The 16,042-nt window shown below is 54.1% G+C and overlaps 4 protein-coding genes across 7 annotated transcripts in view; 2 read left to right on the top strand and 2 right to left on the bottom strand.

Moving 5' to 3' along the window:
* LOC138917161 (protein FAM170A-like) overlaps nucleotides 1-3,006 on the top strand; it is a 9,422-nt gene extending 6,416 nt beyond the window's left edge. The window contains exon 3 of one of the 2 annotated variants that reach the window (XM_070232187.1): nucleotides 134-3,006. The gene's annotated coding sequence lies outside the window, so the exon portion shown is untranslated. The remainder of the gene's footprint in view (nucleotides 1-133) is intronic. The other variant, XM_070232190.1, reaches the window with a different exon arrangement.
* Nucleotides 1,371-9,109, bottom strand: LOC138917145 (uncharacterized). The gene is made up of 4 exons (XM_070232056.1): nucleotides 8,228-9,109; nucleotides 7,317-7,488; nucleotides 4,924-5,098; nucleotides 1,371-2,886 (listed from the first exon to the last, which is right to left on the bottom strand). The coding sequence occupies exons 2-4, from the start codon at nucleotides 7,384-7,386 to the stop codon at nucleotides 1,989-1,991; spliced, it is 1,143 nt and encodes a 380-aa protein (XP_070088157.1). The 5' UTR covers nucleotides 7,387-7,488; nucleotides 8,228-9,109; the 3' UTR covers nucleotides 1,371-1,988.
* Nucleotides 5,998-15,419, top strand: LOC138917160 (protein FAM170A-like). 3 transcript variants are annotated; one of them, XM_070232183.1, is made up of 5 exons: nucleotides 6,024-6,259; nucleotides 8,026-9,154; nucleotides 9,572-9,845; nucleotides 11,291-11,368; nucleotides 12,547-14,302. In XM_070232183.1, exons 1-2 carry the CDS (start codon nucleotides 6,211-6,213, stop codon nucleotides 8,880-8,882), a joined length of 906 nt encoding a protein of 301 aa, XP_070088284.1. In that variant the 5' UTR covers nucleotides 6,024-6,210; the 3' UTR covers nucleotides 8,883-9,154; nucleotides 9,572-9,845; nucleotides 11,291-11,368; nucleotides 12,547-14,302. The 3 variants fall into 3 exon arrangements, with proteins under 3 accessions (XP_070088277.1, XP_070088271.1, XP_070088284.1); XM_070232176.1 differs by lacking the exon at nucleotides 11,291-11,368 and having other exon boundaries at nucleotides 5,998-6,259; nucleotides 8,026-9,845; nucleotides 12,547-15,419; XM_070232170.1 differs by lacking the exon at nucleotides 12,547-14,302 and having other exon boundaries at nucleotides 6,002-6,259; nucleotides 8,026-9,845; nucleotides 11,291-12,291.
* Nucleotides 13,784-16,042, bottom strand: part of LOC138917147 (uncharacterized) — a 7,739-nt gene continuing 5,480 nt past the window's right edge. The window contains exon 4 of the mRNA XM_070232058.1: nucleotides 13,784-15,299. Within this exon, the coding sequence (XP_070088159.1) occupies nucleotides 14,402-15,299 (898 nt within the window). The 3' untranslated portion in view covers nucleotides 13,784-14,401. The remainder of the gene's footprint in view (nucleotides 15,300-16,042) is intronic.

The following is a 16,042-nucleotide window of genomic DNA, read 5'->3' as shown; positions in this document are numbered from 1 at the left end:
ACGTGTATATAGGTTTTCCAGTATACTCAGATCTTTGTTCTTGTTTTACCAAAACGGGCTCATTTCCTACATACTAATTTGCCCCTTCCTCTGCTCCTCCCTGCCTCCCTCCCTCCCTCCCTCCCTCCTCCAGTGGAATGTCGGTTCGATGCCCTCCATCAGCAAAGGCCTCAAGGACAGAGTTTAAGAGAAAGCAAAGCATTTCCCACCAACTCCTTACCTGAGAGCGTCTTCGCGAGAATGCACGGCACACATGTCACAGGACACAGGAGATGCGGCCTTCTTTACCTTTTCCCTCCTCAAGAAGCAGGAGCCAATGCCAAGAGGTCAGGGCTCATGTCTCCGTACTTCTCACGCCTCTCGTGGTCCCATTTCTCACTCGAGTCGTAAAACTGGGAGTCAAGCAACCAGCTGTGAGAAGATGAACCCAGGAAGTACTCCTCGGCTGGGATGCCTTCAAAGACCGATTATCCGAGTCCTAAGGCCAGCTGACGACCTGGGACACTAAGGTGATTGGTCCTCTACCTGCAGGAAGAACAGACTGGGCTGAGGCAAGTCCTCCTTGACCCATCAGGCACCCCAAGAGGTTTTGGAGGCTCCTTCGTCTCTTAAGTCAAAAGGCACGTCCAACCCAGTGGGAAAAGCACGGGGCAAAAGACGTTCTCCTTTGAAAGCGGAAACGGGCCCAGGACTCACAAGTGGCATGCGCTTCACCTCGGGCCAGCTTTTCAAGTTAGCGCCAGTCTGTCCCTGGTCGCCTGCACAACCAGGCTTTCCTAACCTTTCACCTCTCTCCTTCCCAGTGTCCTGTGGCCTCTGCCAGTCTTAAGGTGATAGTTGACACCGCTGCTTGCCCACCTCCGAGGTGGCGGATTCTCAGAGTGCCAAGCGCAAACCAACAGTGCCCTTAGGGGTCCTTTAACGGAAAAGCTGCCAAAAAGAACACAATGCCCAGAATAATCCCGAGACCCTGATGAGGAGGAAGCGGGGTGGGGGTGGTCTTTGACTGTTGGGAGTTCTCAGGGCTCAGGGGCTCCAAGTCACCAGGGTCATGCCCATGGCGGGAAATCTTTAGGGGGTCTGCAACTCTGTGTGTTGAGTGTCCGGCGCAGAGGCCCAGGCAGCCCAAGAGGACCTCTCTGACCTATGCCTCACCCAGCAGTGGGGGAAATCTTCACTAGGTGACCCGCAAGTATTCCTGGGGATCTTTCTTCCAAAGATCTTAGTTTGCAGGCTCTTGAGCGGTAGGAGATGAGAAAGCTGGGACCAAGGAGGTTGCCCAGAGGAGGAGGCTCCCTTTGTGTCCTTGGGGGTTTGGTTCGGCGCCCCCCACCCCCACTTGTTTAAGCGAGTAACGCTCCAAGCAGGCATTTGTTGGTAAGTTGCCTCTGCTTAGTTTATTGCTTACCCAGAGGTCAGCCATGGAGAGTCTATGTTGAGTTCATTGGATAGGTCTTCTTTTGCCTGGGCAGAGCAGAGTCTGGTCACAGCTAGTGATGAAACTTGGGAAACTGAAACGTGTTAGGCCAGACCAGGCAGGCTTTGCTGCAGAAATTCTTGCCGTTTAGCTCCATCTTCTTGCTAAGTCTCCCATGTAGACCACGCAGGGCAGTGGAGCTCGTGGGAAACCGGCGGGGCTGGCTCTCACAAGTGGACTTGTAAATGCAAAGTCTCCCGCTTTATCAGCATCACACTTATCTGAAGATCTTGTAGGAAACGCAGATCCTCAGGACCAGCACCATGGGGTTCCTACAGACTGGGCATTCTGGGCCTCAGAGTCGTGTCGGGGTGGGGACAGAGGAGAGCTGATGGATTCTCCCCAGGGGATAAAATGGGGGTGCGAAGGGAAAGAAGAAAGAAATAGAGCTGAAACAAGATCTTGGAAAGCGCATCATTGGAAAGGACCCATAAATCCTAAACCTGGCTCATGTGCTGGCAAGAACAGCAGTGGACAGGTACTGGGGAATGTGGTATGTTGCTACACGCCTTCATGACCCAGCTCTCCTCAGAGTTCCTGCTGGCAGAAGGTGAGGCAGGCCGAAAAAGAGTCTCGGAATTTTCCAGGATGTCCACATGGGCCAACGCACAGCAACAACTGCGGCAAGGGAGGTGGCCAGGCCCAGCCCTCCGAACCCCTCGTCCTGTGTGAGCAGAAGCTCTGGGAGTCTCAAGATGAGCAGGGTGTGGTCGCGGGCCCTCCCAACTGGGTGTGAGTGCCCAGGAGGACCCTTCAAGGGCAGTGCAGGCAGTGCAGGCAGTGCAGGCACTACCTCCAGCCCGGAGAGAGCATGTGCACAGCGAGCGTGGCCTCGTCGGCTCTGCCTTCTCTTCTGGATGTACAAGCCCAGGGCTCTTGCATGGGTGGATCCAGGCAGTTGTGTGCCTGTTCTCCACCCTTCCTGGGTCATCCTCCGCACACACGATAGCTGAGGACACTCCACTGTCCGCCTCGTCGCTCTCAGCACAAGCACTGCCCAAGTCGCTGCAGCCCAGAGCTCCTGGAGGCCTGGTCCTGGGCCTAGGCCTAGGCCTCCAAGGCTGCCGGCTTTGCCTGCATCCTGTTGGTCCCCGCAGGAGCGGCCGGGCTCGCGGGCCAGGCGGCTGGGCGATCCTGGGCGTGGCCGAGCGGTGGGGAGGAGCCGGGCGGTCTCCAGCGGAGCGCGAGGCCAGGATCCCGTCCAGCCTGCCGCAGGGCTTGCGGCAGGGTAGGCCCGGGACGCCGCGCCGCCCTCGGGCTCCCTTCCCGCGTGGCGCCTGCGCCCCAACCGGTCCAACTGCCGCCCTCCCCGCCTGTTCATTCCAGTAGTGCGTTCTCTTCTGATGCGCAGATGCAACAGGTCACCCGTTCCACACCGTGCACTGAAGAAATCCAGCAAGTTTAGAGACCTGATGGGAATAGCAGAAGTTGAAGCTAGTAGATGGGGGGTGGGGGAGGGGGGTGGGGGGGAGAGTGCGGGCGGGGGGACGGGAGCCTAAGGGGCATAAGGGAAAAATAATTTAAAAAAATAGAAAGAACCCTGGAATAATAGACCTTCTCTACATTCTGCACTCAACGAGGCTGTGGACACAAAACTACCTGCATATGCTACCGTGCATTTCTTTGAAGCAAATAATGTGAGATAAGGGAATAAGTAAGCAGAGGTGATTGCCAATCTGGGATTGATTAATTGATCTGGATGGCCTGAAAACAGTGAACATCCACCATATTTAAGAAGGGATTTAGCAGTCTAGAGCAAGCAGGGGCAAGCTTTCTAATCATTACCAGAATGGTCCGTTAATCACTCTGAAAAAAGGAACAGCAGCTTAAAATCTTCTACACAGAAAATAACAGGCCAATTCTCTGGCAGGTTCCACCAAACGTGCAGGTACCATATCATTTTAATATTATACAAAGAATAGAAAGAGAGAAGGCATTCCCCAACTTGTCCTATGAGGCCACATACCATAGTAGTCAGCAAAGTTGATCTATTAGTTATCTACTGGTGCGTAACAAATTATCTCCAAACTTGGCTGGTGTGGGGTCAATTGCAAAATATTCAATACATTTTAACACAATTCGGAACTAGATGAAGTTACCTGTTATTACTTCTATCTCAACATAGTCTTGAATGAATAAGCCAGACAATTTAATAAGCAGGTATAAATATCAAGATTTTTAAAAATTCTAATAATTATGCAATCGCATGCCTCGAAAACGACAACAAAAATTTTGACGAGGTGGCTACATATAAGACAAATATACCAAAATCAATGGCTTCTCTCCAAGCTAGAAATAAAGCATCCCGAAAATGGAAATGGGGGTGGGAGGCATAGACCATTATCTTGCCCCCGTTAGTTCACTGTGCCAAATAGAGTCAAAATTATAAAATATTAAGAAAACACTTCAATAGGAACAGCAAGGAACTTACGAAAAAGACTAAGCTATTGAAGAAGTAAAAGCTGGTTGAATGTGTGGAAATTAATCAATAAAGGAAACCAACTAAAACTGGAGTCAGGAAGGCCTTACAGGGAGCTCTCCAGTCCTACCACCCACCGTCAATTACCCCAATTAGGGAGAGACCAGCACCTTGCATCTCCAACGAGAAGTTGGCTACTACTTTACTATGCCAGCAGGAGGAAGAAAGAATTTCCTCTTTGGGGACAACAAGCCCAGCCAATGGAAAACGTTACAATGAGGAGTCGTCCGCACCCTGAACTCTCACTCTCCTTGAATTAACTTTCACTTAGAACAGCTCCCGTAACTCCCAGGCCTTCCTGACTCCAATTTTAGTTGGTTTCCTTTATTAATTCATTTCTGAACAAGCACACATCTTTCTTTTCTCTTGTGTTCCCGCCGACTCGTCCCTGTCCTGCCTTCTGGAATCGCACAAAATAAGCCTCCTCTCTCGCCATCAGAGAGTTTTCAAGTCCCTCTGAGTAGTCAGGCCACACACTCTGCTCACCACATCCATTGTCTCAAATCCTCCCTCAAAGGGTTCCACGATTTACTGGTTCCTCTTCTAAATGCCTCCAGAACAGAAGCAAAATCCAAGCCAAGAGAGGACGGCGGGCTTTCCCCAAGAGCCCTCCTAAATCTCCCAGACAGGTGGAGGTCCTGAGTCCACGCTTTTCCGGAGGCCACAATCCTATCTCTTTCTCACTGGTCCCAAGGGGAAACACGCAGAGGGCTAAGGAGCTTCCCGCTAACACTTTCCAGGGCTTGGGACTGGGAAGGTCAAGAACGGGGGCAAAATGCTCACTTGGGAGCGATGGTGCCTCCAGCTGCCAGGACAAACAGTCCAGCTCTGCAGGGGATGCCTAGGATGGAGGAGTCCTTGTGGGAGTCACCACTCATTCATTCATTCATTCATTCATTCATTCAACAAATGCGTGTCGAGTGCCTACTACGTGTCAGGCGCTCTCCTACTTTCTGGGATTACAGACCTGAGAGCAAGCCGGTGTTTGCCTCCACGTTGCTTACGGTCCAATTCAAGGAGACAGATTTTCAAATGAGCCTCTCCCGTGGACCTGGAGGAGCGTAAGGACGGGGGCTTTCGGGAGCTCTGCATGCTCAGGGCGAGGACATCAGCTAATCTGCGCACCCTCAGCAAGCTGTGACCTGCAGTACAACGGTAACCGTGACCATTAGCATAGTCTTCTCCTGTAACAGTCACTGTTCTAAATGCTTTCCACGGATTGACCTCTTCAGCCTCCAAATGATGCTATCAGGTGGAGAGAGTCCTTTCCATTTTACAGATCAGAAAGCGAGGCAGAGGGGCTGGCCCCGTGGCCAAGCGGTTAAGTTCACCCACTCCGCCTCGGCGGCCCAGGGCTTTGCCGGTTGGGATCCTGGGCGCCGACACGGCACCGCTCGTCAGGCCAGGCTGAGGCGGCGTCCCACGTGCCGCAACTAGGAGGACCCACAACTAAAAATATACAACTATGTACCGGGGGACTTTGGGGAGAAAAAGGAAAAACGAAATCTTTAAAAAAAAAATAAAAAAGGAAAGTGAAGCAGAGAGAGGTCCACTGACTGGCCCAAGATCCAGCAGGTGGCGGAGCAGGGATCAAACCCAGTGGTGCTCCATGCACCACTGTGCCTCCCCGTGGGAGGGGCGGACCCAGGAGGGAGGGGAGGGACGGTCTCCTAGTCAGGGGGAACAGCCTTTGAGAAGGCTCAGAGGCAAAGGAGGTCTGAGAGGGGTTCAGAGGGGACACTGAGTGACCAGGGCTGGAGAGGTGACTTCCAAACAGAGGCACAGGAGAGGCCTCGGGGAAAGATATCACCCATCCCAGTCTGTTCTCCTTTTCTGCCCTCTCACCCTCTCTCCAAATGGATGGGAGGCCCCTTGAGGGCAGGGAAAAGTTCCAAATCACTTTATTACGTGATTATTATATCACCTTCCCTCAGCTGCCCTCCTCACCCCTACTTCAACTGTTGCCGTGATTTCTTGTTGCCATGTTGACGTTCAAACTGGGCCCTCGGAACTGAGCTATGTCAGCGGTGACATCACACAGGATTTACTGGAAGACTCGGAGCTCACTCAGATCCCAACTGCTCTCAGAGAGGTTGTGGATCCGGGATCTCCCTGTGGGGCAGCGCCTGTAGCTGCCGACTCACAGACATTGAGGACTCACTCAGAGTCTACGACCCAAGAGAGGCTGAGATTGGGAAGAGGGAGAGAGATCCTTCCGGAGACCATCCTGGGAGTTCACCTCTGCCCCGACAGGATGAATCGGCGGCAATCCGGGAGGAAGAGGCCTATCTCTGAGACCCCAGGTAAGGAGAGGAGGAAAACAGTCTGATGGATGGGAGCTGGGAAGCCAGGGGTCTGATTTCCCCGGACAGATGGCCAGGAGAGCGAAGATGAAGGATTTGGCCAGAGGCCTGAGGCTCACTGAGGCTTTCACTGTGAACGTACTGTGTCATTTCGTAGACAACGAACACATGCGTAACATGAATGACTAAGTGAAGGAGTGAGTGAGTGAACCGAAGGACCCCCTACTGTGAGTCTGAGGGTCTTTCCTCAATTGGCTCAGACTAGAAACTTAACTGTTCAGGCCTGAGCCCTAGGAAGGGCTTGATGGCCACGCGAAGGCAGGAAGCAAGGGAGCCCCTGGGGCAGACGGCGTGGGACTGGGGAGAAGGGGCGAGGGGACTTGTCCCCTTCACTGTCATCGCATTTTCTACTGAGAGGGAATTAATACATCAGGCGAGGCGGCAAAAACAGTAATCCAGAAGTTATGGAAGGGTGCTGGGTGGTTGGCCCGGTACCCCACGACGACCCCAGAGGTCTCCCTCATTCTGAGCCAGGGCTGGGGCAGAAGGGGGCCTGGGCAGACAGCACTACCCTCAGTCCAAGGCCTTGCCTTCTCCTCCTCTGTCTCCCGTCCACCTCTCCCTAGGGCTCTACGATGTGGCACAGCAAAGCTTCACTTCAGAATCGCATTCTAAATCTCTCCTTAACCTGTGTTTCTGCCAGAAATCCTACAGATCCTAGTTCGGGACCCTTTCCCCAGTCAGTTCCTTTTCCCCTTGCCTCCTCCCCAACTTCCTGACAACTCCCATGTGCTGCTCGCCACAGGCCCAGCTGGTTTCCTCTTCCCTCCTGGTCTTCTGTCTGCAGATTCTGTCCACTGCCCCCTGAGGTCTTCTCCATCTCGGTCCTACCTGAACCCTTCACTCCCTCCCCCCCACACCCCCAAAGCTTGCTTCCATCACTTCCTTTCTGCATCCTGAACTCTCCAAACCAGCCCCGTCCTCAGAAGCATGCACAGACCCTGAGGCTGACGCAGCAAGCCCGCAGATGCCCTCGGTGAGGTTTTCACGTACTCACCACGGAGGTGGGGGATCAGGGCGCTCAGACACGGACATCTGTTTTCTGCCTTCACACTGAAGGAGCTCATCTCACGAGGAAGTGCTCAGGAGTCAGCTCCGAGCAAGCCTTTTTAAAGGTCTAGTGTTGCTCGGTTAAGGAAGGTTTGAGAAAGAAGGAAACCTGCAAGAGCCTTAACAAAGCCTACAAATTAGTATGTCTGTCAGTGGAATTCCTTCTATCAGTGCCCCCCTAATACCGGGTTGAAAAGAGCTGAGCATTTCTCCCGTTGGCACGCTAACCCTCTAACTAACTATCCTAGCAAATCAGCTTCATAGAAAACATCTCCCAGAGGGGTAGCATAGTTGGCATTCAACAAATGTTAGGGGAAAAAAAAGAAAAATTAGCCTGAAGGTCCTACAATTACAAGCAGAAGATCGCAAAGGGTATTGTATTGTCTCCCACGACAGACCTTTGACACAGGGTACCACTGTCATTGGTACCAATGTGCTCGAGGGGACTTGTGTCACCCCCAGCAGTGCAACCAGCACTGGAAGGCTCGGGACCCGGGCCCGCCGGGGCAGGACGAAGATGTGACGAGGTTTCCCAGAGGTGCAGGAGGGTAGCGACGGAGAGGCCCCCAGGGACCCCCGACACAACAGCCTGGGCTCAGAGACCAGGCCCCAGGCCCCAGGCCCCAGAGCTCATGGAACTCCCACTCTGTTCTCAGAGGCCTCAACCCAAGAGGACAGGGCCACACAGCCTACACCATCGGCAAACAGAAGCCGGAGCTCCAGGCCCAGGAAGACCCTCCGACTCCCAGAGACGTGTGTCTCCTCTGCTTCAGCGGAGCGGACCTCCCACTCCTCCAGCTACGGGTCGCCCAAAGAGAAGCAATGGGTGCGGTGCGCCTATTACACCCAAGTGCGCACCGTGAAGGGGGTGGCCGTCGCGTGGCAAACCGAAAGCGGGTTTGCCCCCGTGGACGAGAGGCCCCGCGTCTTCGAGGCCGAGCTCTCCCAGGAGAGCACCATCGGCTCTCCCCCGAGCCCGGCTGACACGGAGTCCCTGCTCAGCGACACGGAGCCCTGTGTCCAGGAAGCCGAGGCGCACACCCCTGCGCCGGCCGTCCAGGAGCAGGAGGCGCCGCCCCGCGCGGTCACCCCGGAGTGGCTGGTGACCGGCGAGCACGGCTTCCGCTGCGTGGCCTGCTGCCGCGTGTTCCCGTGCCCGGCCGCCGTGGTGGCGCACGCCGAGCGCGGCGTCAAGGAGGGCTTCAGCTGCCGCGTCTTCTATGAGGAGCTGCTGGAGCGCCGGCGGCCCGCGTCTGCGCCGCGCCGGCCCCGACGCTGCCACCTGCTGGCCCAGAGGCGCCTGCTGGCGGCCAAGAGCAGGGAGGTGCGAGCCAAGGAGGAAGCCTGCCTGCGCCTGCAGGCGAGACTGCAAGCACAGAGCCAGGAGCTGAGGCGGCTGCGGAGCGAGCTGGCGTGGCTGCAGAGGCAGGAGGCCTGGCAGAGGCAGGGCCGCGGGGCGCGGCCCCAAGGACCGCGGGGCACGCGCCTGAAGGGCCGCGCTCAGGCCCTGTGACTGCAGAGCAGGGCTGTGGGTGGGATGGGGCCTGTCGGGGAAGACCGCGGGTCAGACCGCTTAGCCACCCCGGGAGACCCTTCGCTCCAGGCTGCGTGGTCCGCATCGCCAACCAAGGGCGTGGAGAGCACCACCCAGAAGGGGTGGATGAAGCGGCCTCGGGACAGCCGACTCTGCACGCCAGGTCAGGCCAGAGGCTCGCCCAGCCAGGAGAAGAGAGGAGAGCCCCATCTAGATGCTGCGGAATTCGGGACCCTGAACATGGCGACCGTGTAAGGCGGGAAAGAAAACGGGACTTCAGGGGGCTCTGGAGGGCTGGGAGAGCGCCTCAGCCAAGGGAGCTCTAAAGGAAGTGTGGTTGAGAAGGGGTGTAGCTGAGTCGTCCGCAGGAGGAGGGAGCAGAAGGAGTCGGGGACGCGGGGAAACAGTCTGTAGGACAGCAATGGGATAAAGCCCCTCAACCCGTCCCTCCGCCTGCCTCCGCTCCCAGCCACGTGCAGGGAGAGACAGGAAGGAGGGCCTGCAAGAGGAGAGGCGGGCTCTTAAAGGAAGCTGAGCTCGCCATCCAAGTCCTCTGGCCTCACTGGGAGAAGCGGGGTTGGAGGGATGTGCCGTTCCCTCTTGGGGGGAGTGGAGGTGGCAGCTGGTGCAGAAAGACTCCATTGGTGCCATCCTTTTCTGCACAACAGGAGATCCAGTTACTGGATGAGTCCTGCAGAGGGTCTCCTAGGGTGCAAGGGAAGCAGCTTGGAAACTTTTTGGCCCCTTTACAACAAACATGCTTTACCCCCCGGTCGTGACACATCCGTGACACTTGCCTGTTCTTTCTTTGTTCTGTGGTATAACCTGACCTATCCTGAGATCAGAGAACTGCAAGAAAACACCTGGCTGAGGATAAAGCAGCCAAAGAGAGGACATTTCCTGTGAACCCTGGAATTATAATGAAGGCAGGGGTGATCCGAGGTGAGGATGGGAAGGGTCAGGTTCATGCCCAGACTCCACGGTGGGCAGAGAAACTAGGGTCAGGGCATCAAGTCCAAGGGCCCGGGAAGCGCTGGGGGTGTCAGGGTGTGTCCATGTCCCTGGGAGCTGAGACGCAGAGTGACACGGGGACCCTCAGGGCACAGGGTGCGTGGGTAGGGTTCCCAGGCCTGGCACATCCATCCACGGGCTGCCCTGTTTGTACTTCTCAGAGGGACAGACATGGCTCCTGAGGGTGACAGGGTCTGAAGTGGAGGGAAGCCAGGGCTTTGAGGCAGGTGCTAATGATGAAGAAGGAAATCCTGTTGATGAGGATTATTTTAGGCTGGTTACTTTTAAAAACTGCAGACGGGAAGGAGCCTCTGAGGAGTGGGATTTGCTTGCCCTTTGATGAGAGACATTTGCATCTGTGAAGGAAGTCTCCACGTGTTGGGGGTGTCTCCCTCTCTGCCCCAGGAGGAAGGAGGGGTGACCTTATCTCTAGAGACTCTTAATGGGGACGGCAAGGACTTAAGTCTTGTCTATGGTGCTCGTCTGGTAACCTCACCTAGCTGACTCCTCCCCCCACCCCCACCACCAATAGCCTCCGGGAGGCATAGGACATCCCGACTTAATCCGGTCTGATTCTGACCTAAAGTTATAGGGCCAGCCAATAACCAGACCCCACCTGCACTGATGCCATTTTAACAACTTCTTTTACACGTTCTTTCCTTTGTCTTGGAAAGAGATAAACTCACACACCTATGCCTTCAGTTTAGCCCTACTCTCAACCCATGTTGGCAGCGGCAGCGGCAGCTCCTCCTGCCCGTGGGTCCAGTCCCCACGCAGCAGCTCTGACTGCCCATGGGTCCTGTCCCCATGCCGGCAGCAGCAGCTCTGACTGCCCATTGGGTCCTGTCCCCATGCCGGCAGCAGCAGCTCTGACTGCCCATGGGCCCTGACCCCGTGCTCTTCCATACTATTCTCTCAATCAAGGAGCACTACTGCCAGACCTTGAGAGTCCAAGAAATCTCTCTTTCGACTCCTCGGCTCACCCACCCCGCATCTCTGTGATTCTCAGAGATGCGAGAGTGGAAATGGTCTGGCAATCCCAGTGGGAGGCAGAGGCTGGCTGGGACTTTCCACTGTCCAAGAGATCTTTTGTCCAAAATCTTTTCCTTCCTATAAGTTGCGAAATCCCCGTTAACGACGTCTAAGGGTAGTCTTGGAAAATGGCCTCGAATGCACCTGGGTGAGTTTTCCATTAGAACGGTTAGAGGAGTAAGGCGGGAGCACATAGCAGAGAACAAGAATCTTGCAGTGTCTGCGTGTCACTTAATGAATTGCACATGGTGTCCAGCCTTCTTCCTCGCCAGTATACATGTATACTCAGCACACGTTTGAGGGTGGATGCTTTAATCCTCACAGAATACTTTGGTCATTTCTAGGTGTAGAGTCCAGAAGAAGGCATGGTCTCCAAATGGCAAGCAAGAGCTCTGCTGGGTCTGACCCCTGTACAGCTGAGGGTGTGTCTTCATTCAGTGGTCGGACTCTTTGTGTCTGACGTTAAAGATGGGCTCATGCCTATCTTTTCACAATGCAAAATTTAAAAATGCATATCTGTGATGTTCTAACTTAGAGAGGTCTTATATTCTGATTATGATCTGTCTAACTGCAAAGTATTGTAAATCGAAAGTATAATCAGAATCATCCTCTCCTATGTAAATTGCACTCCTCTCCCAAGTTGTCCAGTGTTAAAAGACACACGTGTATCCTTCCCTACATCTCTCTCTGCTCAGAGACTGCCAGATTCTTAATGTTTCTGTCCCCTCAGCATTCACTGTTGGGATCCTAAGCCCCAATGTGATGGAGTTAGGAGATGGGGCGTTTGGGAGGTGACTGGGTCCTGAGGGTGGTGCCCCCATGACTGGGACTAGTGCTCTTATAGAAGAGACCCCGCAGAGTTCCCCAGCCCCTTCCACCATGTGAGGATGCAAGAGTGTGAGCCCGATAGGGCCCTCGCCTGTCCATGCTGGTACCCTGATCTTGGACTTCCAACCTCCAGGACTGTGAGAAATCAACTCCTATTGTTTATCAGCCAGCCTCAGCTGTGGTATTTTGTTATAGCAGCCCAAATGGACTAAGACAGACACACATATACAGTCCCAGGTACACGGGGAGGTCTGTCTGTTTCTTCGCTTTTTTAAAAATGACGTCACACTTGGCCCACATTGTTCTGCGCCATGTTTCACTGGACAATCTATGATGGATTCCTGTCAGTCAGCAGATACAGCTAACCCTGTCTTTTTGGTTCTTCTTATTTTGACTCATGTTTACTCTTCATGGCTTTGAATTATAGTATACCTTATATACACTGATACATAACTATAGAATGGAAATACATTTCATTATGCTATTTCTTTAAACACTGTCCCTTCTGCGTGTTCTCACTCATTGTCACAGTTGCAGAAGTGTGTCCAGATAATTCTAACAGTCTAATAAGTAGACTCCTTCATCATCCTTGCTTAAGCAATCATACACATACAAACATACGCTTCTACTCCTTTATGCACGTGTATATAGGTTTTCCAGTATACTCAGATCTTTGTTCTTGTTTTACCAAAACGGGCTCATTTCCTACATACTAATTTGCCCCTTCCTCTGCTCCTCCCTGCCTCCCTCCCTCCCTCCCTCCCTCCTCCAGTGGAATGTCGGTTCGATGCCCTCCATCAGCAAAGGCCTCAAGGACAGAGTTTAAGAGAAAGCAAAGCATTTCCCACCAACTCCTTACCTGAGAGCGTCTTCGCGAGAATGCACGGCACACATGTCACAGGACACAGGAGATGCGGCCTTCTTTACCTTTTCCCTCCTCAAGAAGCAGGAGCCAATGCCAAGAGGTCAGGGCTCATGTCTCCGTACTTCTCACGCCTCTCGTGGTCCCATTTCTCACTCGAGTCGTAAAACTGGGAGTCAAGCAACCAGCTGTGAGAAGATGAACCCAGGAAGTACTCCTCGGCTGGGATGCCTTCAAAGACCGATTATCCGAGTCCTAAGGCCAGCTGACGACCTGGGACACTAAGGTGATTGGTCCTCTACCTGCAGGAAGAACAGACTGGGCTGAGGCAAGTCCTCCTTGACCCATCAGGCACCCCAAGAGGTTTTGGAGGCTCCTTCGTCTCTTAAGTCAAAAGGCACGTCCAACCCAGTGGGAAAAGCACGGGGCAAAAGACGTTCTCCTTTGAAAGCGGAAACGGGCCCAGGACTCACAAGTGGCATGCGCTTCACCTCGGGCCAGCTTTTCAAGTTAGCGCCAGTCTGTCCCTGGTCGCCTGCACAACCAGGCTTTCCTAACCTTTCACCTCTCTCCTTCCCAGTGTCCTGTGGCCTCTGCCAGTCTTAAGGTGATAGTTGACACCGCTGCTTGCCCACCTCCGAGGTGGCGGATTCTCAGAGTGCCAAGCGCAAACCAACAGTGCCCTTAGGGGTCCTTTAACGGAAAAGCTGCCAAAAAGAACACAATGCCCAGAATAATCCCGAGACCCTGATGAGGAGGAAGCGGGGTGGGGGTGGTCTTTGACTGTTGGGAGTTCTCAGGGCTCAGGGGCTCCAAGTCACCAGGGTCATGCCCATGGCGGGAAATCTTTAGGGGGTCTGCAACTCTGTGTGTTGAGTGTCCGGCGCAGAGGCCCAGGCAGCCCAAGAGGACCTCTCTGACCTATGCCTCACCCAGCAGTGGGGGAAATCTTCACTAGGTGACCCGCAAGTATTCCTGGGGATCTTTCTTCCAAAGATCTTAGTTTGCAGGCTCTTGAGCGGTAGGAGATGAGAAAGCTGGGACCAAGGAGGTTGCCCAGAGGAGGAGGCTCCCTTTGTGTCCTTGGGGGTTTGGTTCGGCGCCCCCCACCCCCACTTGTTTAAGCGAGTAACGCTCCAAGCAGGCATTTGTTGGTAAGTTGCCTCTGCTTAGTTTATTGCTTACCCAGAGGTCAGCCATGGAGAGTCTATGTTGAGTTCATTGGATAGGTCTTCTTTTGCCTGGGCAGAGCAGAGTCTGGTCACAGCTAGTGATGAAACTTGGGAAACTGAAACGTGTTAGGCCAGACCAGGCAGGCTTTGCTGCAGAAATTCTTGCCGTTTAGCTCCATCTTCTTGCTAAGTCTCCCATGTAGACCACGCAGGGCAGTGGAGCTCGTGGGAAACCGGCGGGGCTGGCTCTCACAAGTGGACTTGTAAATGCAAAGTCTCCCGCTTTATCAGCATCACACTTATCTGAAGATCTTGTAGGAAACGCAGATCCTCAGGACCAGCACCATGGGGTTCCTACAGACTGGGCATTCTGGGCCTCAGAGTCGTGTCGGGGTGGGGACAGAGGAGAGCTGATGGATTCTCCCCAGGGGATAAAATGGGGGTGCGAAGGGAAAGAAGAAAGAAATAGAGCTGAAACAAGATCTTGGAAAGCGCATCATTGGAAAGGACCCATAAATCCTAAACCTGGCTCATGTGCTGGCAAGAACAGCAGTGGACAGGTACTGGGGAATGTGGTATGTTGCTACACGCCTTCATGACCCAGCTCTCCTCAGAGTTCCTGCTGGCAGAAGGTGAGGCAGGCCGAAAAAGAGTCTCGGAATTTTCCAGGATGTCCACATGGGCCAACGCACAGCAACAACTGCGGCAAGGGAGGTGGCCAGGCCCAGCCCTCCGAACCCCTCGTCCTGTGTGAGCAGAAGCTCTGGGAGTCTCAAGATGAGCAGGGTGTGGTCGCGGGCCCTCCCAACTGGGTGTGAGTGCCCAGGAGGACCCTTCAAGGGCAGTGCAGGCAGTGCAGGCAGTGCAGGCACTACCTCCAGCCCGGAGAGAGCATGTGCACAGCGAGCGTGGCCTCGTCGGCTCTGCCTTCTCTTCTGGATGTACAAGCCCAGGGCTCTTGCATGGGTGGATCCAGGCAGTTGTGTGCCTGTTCTCCACCCTTCCTGGGTCATCCTCCGCACACACGATAGCTGAGGACACTCCACTGTCCGCCTCGTCGCTCTCAGCACAAGCACTGCCCAAGTCGCTGCAGCCCAGAGCTCCTGGAGGCCTGGTCCTGGGCCTAGGCCTAGGCCTCCAAGGCTGCCGGCTTTGCCTGCATCCTGTTGGTCCCCGCAGGAGCGGCCGGGCTCGCGGGCCAGGCGGCTGGGCGATCCTGGGCGTGGCCGAGCGGTGGGGAGGAGCCGGGCGGTCTCCAGCGGAGCGCGAGGCCAGGATCCCGTCCAGCCTGCCGCAGGGCTTGCGGCAGGGTAGGCCCGGGACGCCGCGCCGCCCTCGGGCTCCCTTCCCGCGTGGCGCCTGCGCCCCAACCGGTCCAACTGCCGCCCTCCCCGCCTGTTCATTCCAGTAGTGCGTTCTCTTCTGATGCGCAGATGCAACAGGTCACCCGTTCCACACCGTGCACTGAAGAAATCCAGCAAGTTTAGAGACCTGATGGGAATAGCAGAAGTTGAAGCTAGTAGATGGGGGGTGGGGGAGGGGGGTGGGGGGGAGAGTGCGGGCGGGGGGACGGGAGCCTAAGGGGCATAAGGGAAAAATAATTTAAAAAAATAGAAAGAACCCTGGAATAATAGACCTTCTCTACATTCTGCACTCAACGAGGCTGTGGACACAAAACTACCTGCATATGCTACCGTGCATTTCTTTGAAGCAAATAATGTGAGATAAGGGAATAAGTAAGCAGAGGTGATTGCCAATCTGGGATTGATTAATTGATCTGGATGGCCTGAAAACAGTGAACATCCACCATATTTAAGAAGGGATTTAGCAGTCTAGAGCAAGCAGGGGCAAGCTTTCTAATCATTACCAGAATGGTCCGTTAATCACTCTGAAAAAAGGAACAGCAGCTTAAAATCTTCTACACAGAAAATAACAGGCCAATTCTCTGGCAGGTTCCACCAAACGTGCAGGTACCATATCATTTTAATATTATACAAAGAATAGAAAGAGAGAAGGCATTCCCCAACTTGTCCTATGAGGCCACATACCATAGTAGTCAGCAAAGTTGATCTATTAGTTATCTACTGGTGCGTAACAAATTATCTCCAAACTTGGCTGGTGTGGGGTCAATTGCAAAATATTCAATACATTTTAACACAATTCGGAACTAGATGAAGTTACCTGTTATTACTTCTATCTCAACATAGTCTTGAATGAATAAGCCAGACAATTTA

Source organism: Equus caballus, chromosome 1 (genome assembly GCF_041296265.1).
Source record: "Equus caballus isolate H_3958 breed thoroughbred chromosome 1, TB-T2T, whole genome shotgun sequence".
Classification (NCBI taxonomy): Eukaryota; Metazoa; Chordata; class Mammalia; order Perissodactyla; family Equidae; genus Equus; species Equus caballus.
The sequence above is the reverse complement of the archived record's forward strand: the minus strand, read 5'-3'. Positions and strand labels throughout refer to the sequence as shown.

Bases quoted from the DNA above. Each gene is read 5' to 3' on its own strand.
- LOC138917160 (XM_070232176.1), top strand. From the start codon at position 6,211: ATGAATCGGCGGCAATCCGGGAGGAAGAGGCCTATCTCTGAGACCCCA. The intron at 6,260-8,025 runs GTAAGGAGAGGA...CTCTGTTCTCAG, and splicing joins GCCTATCTCTGAGACCCCAG to AGGCCTCAACCCAAGAGGAC.
- LOC138917145 (XM_070232056.1), bottom strand. From the start codon at position 7,386: ATGAGCTCCTTCAGTGTGAAGGCAGAAAACAGATGTCCGTGTCTGAGC. The intron at 5,099-7,316 runs GTGAGTACGTGA...GTTGTACTGCAG, and splicing joins CCTGATCCCCCACCTCCGTG to GTCACAGCTTGCTGAGGGTG. The intron at 2,887-4,923 runs GTCTGTAATCCC...TATTCCCATCAG, and splicing joins AAACACCGGCTTGCTCTCAG to GTCTCTAAACTTGCTGGATT.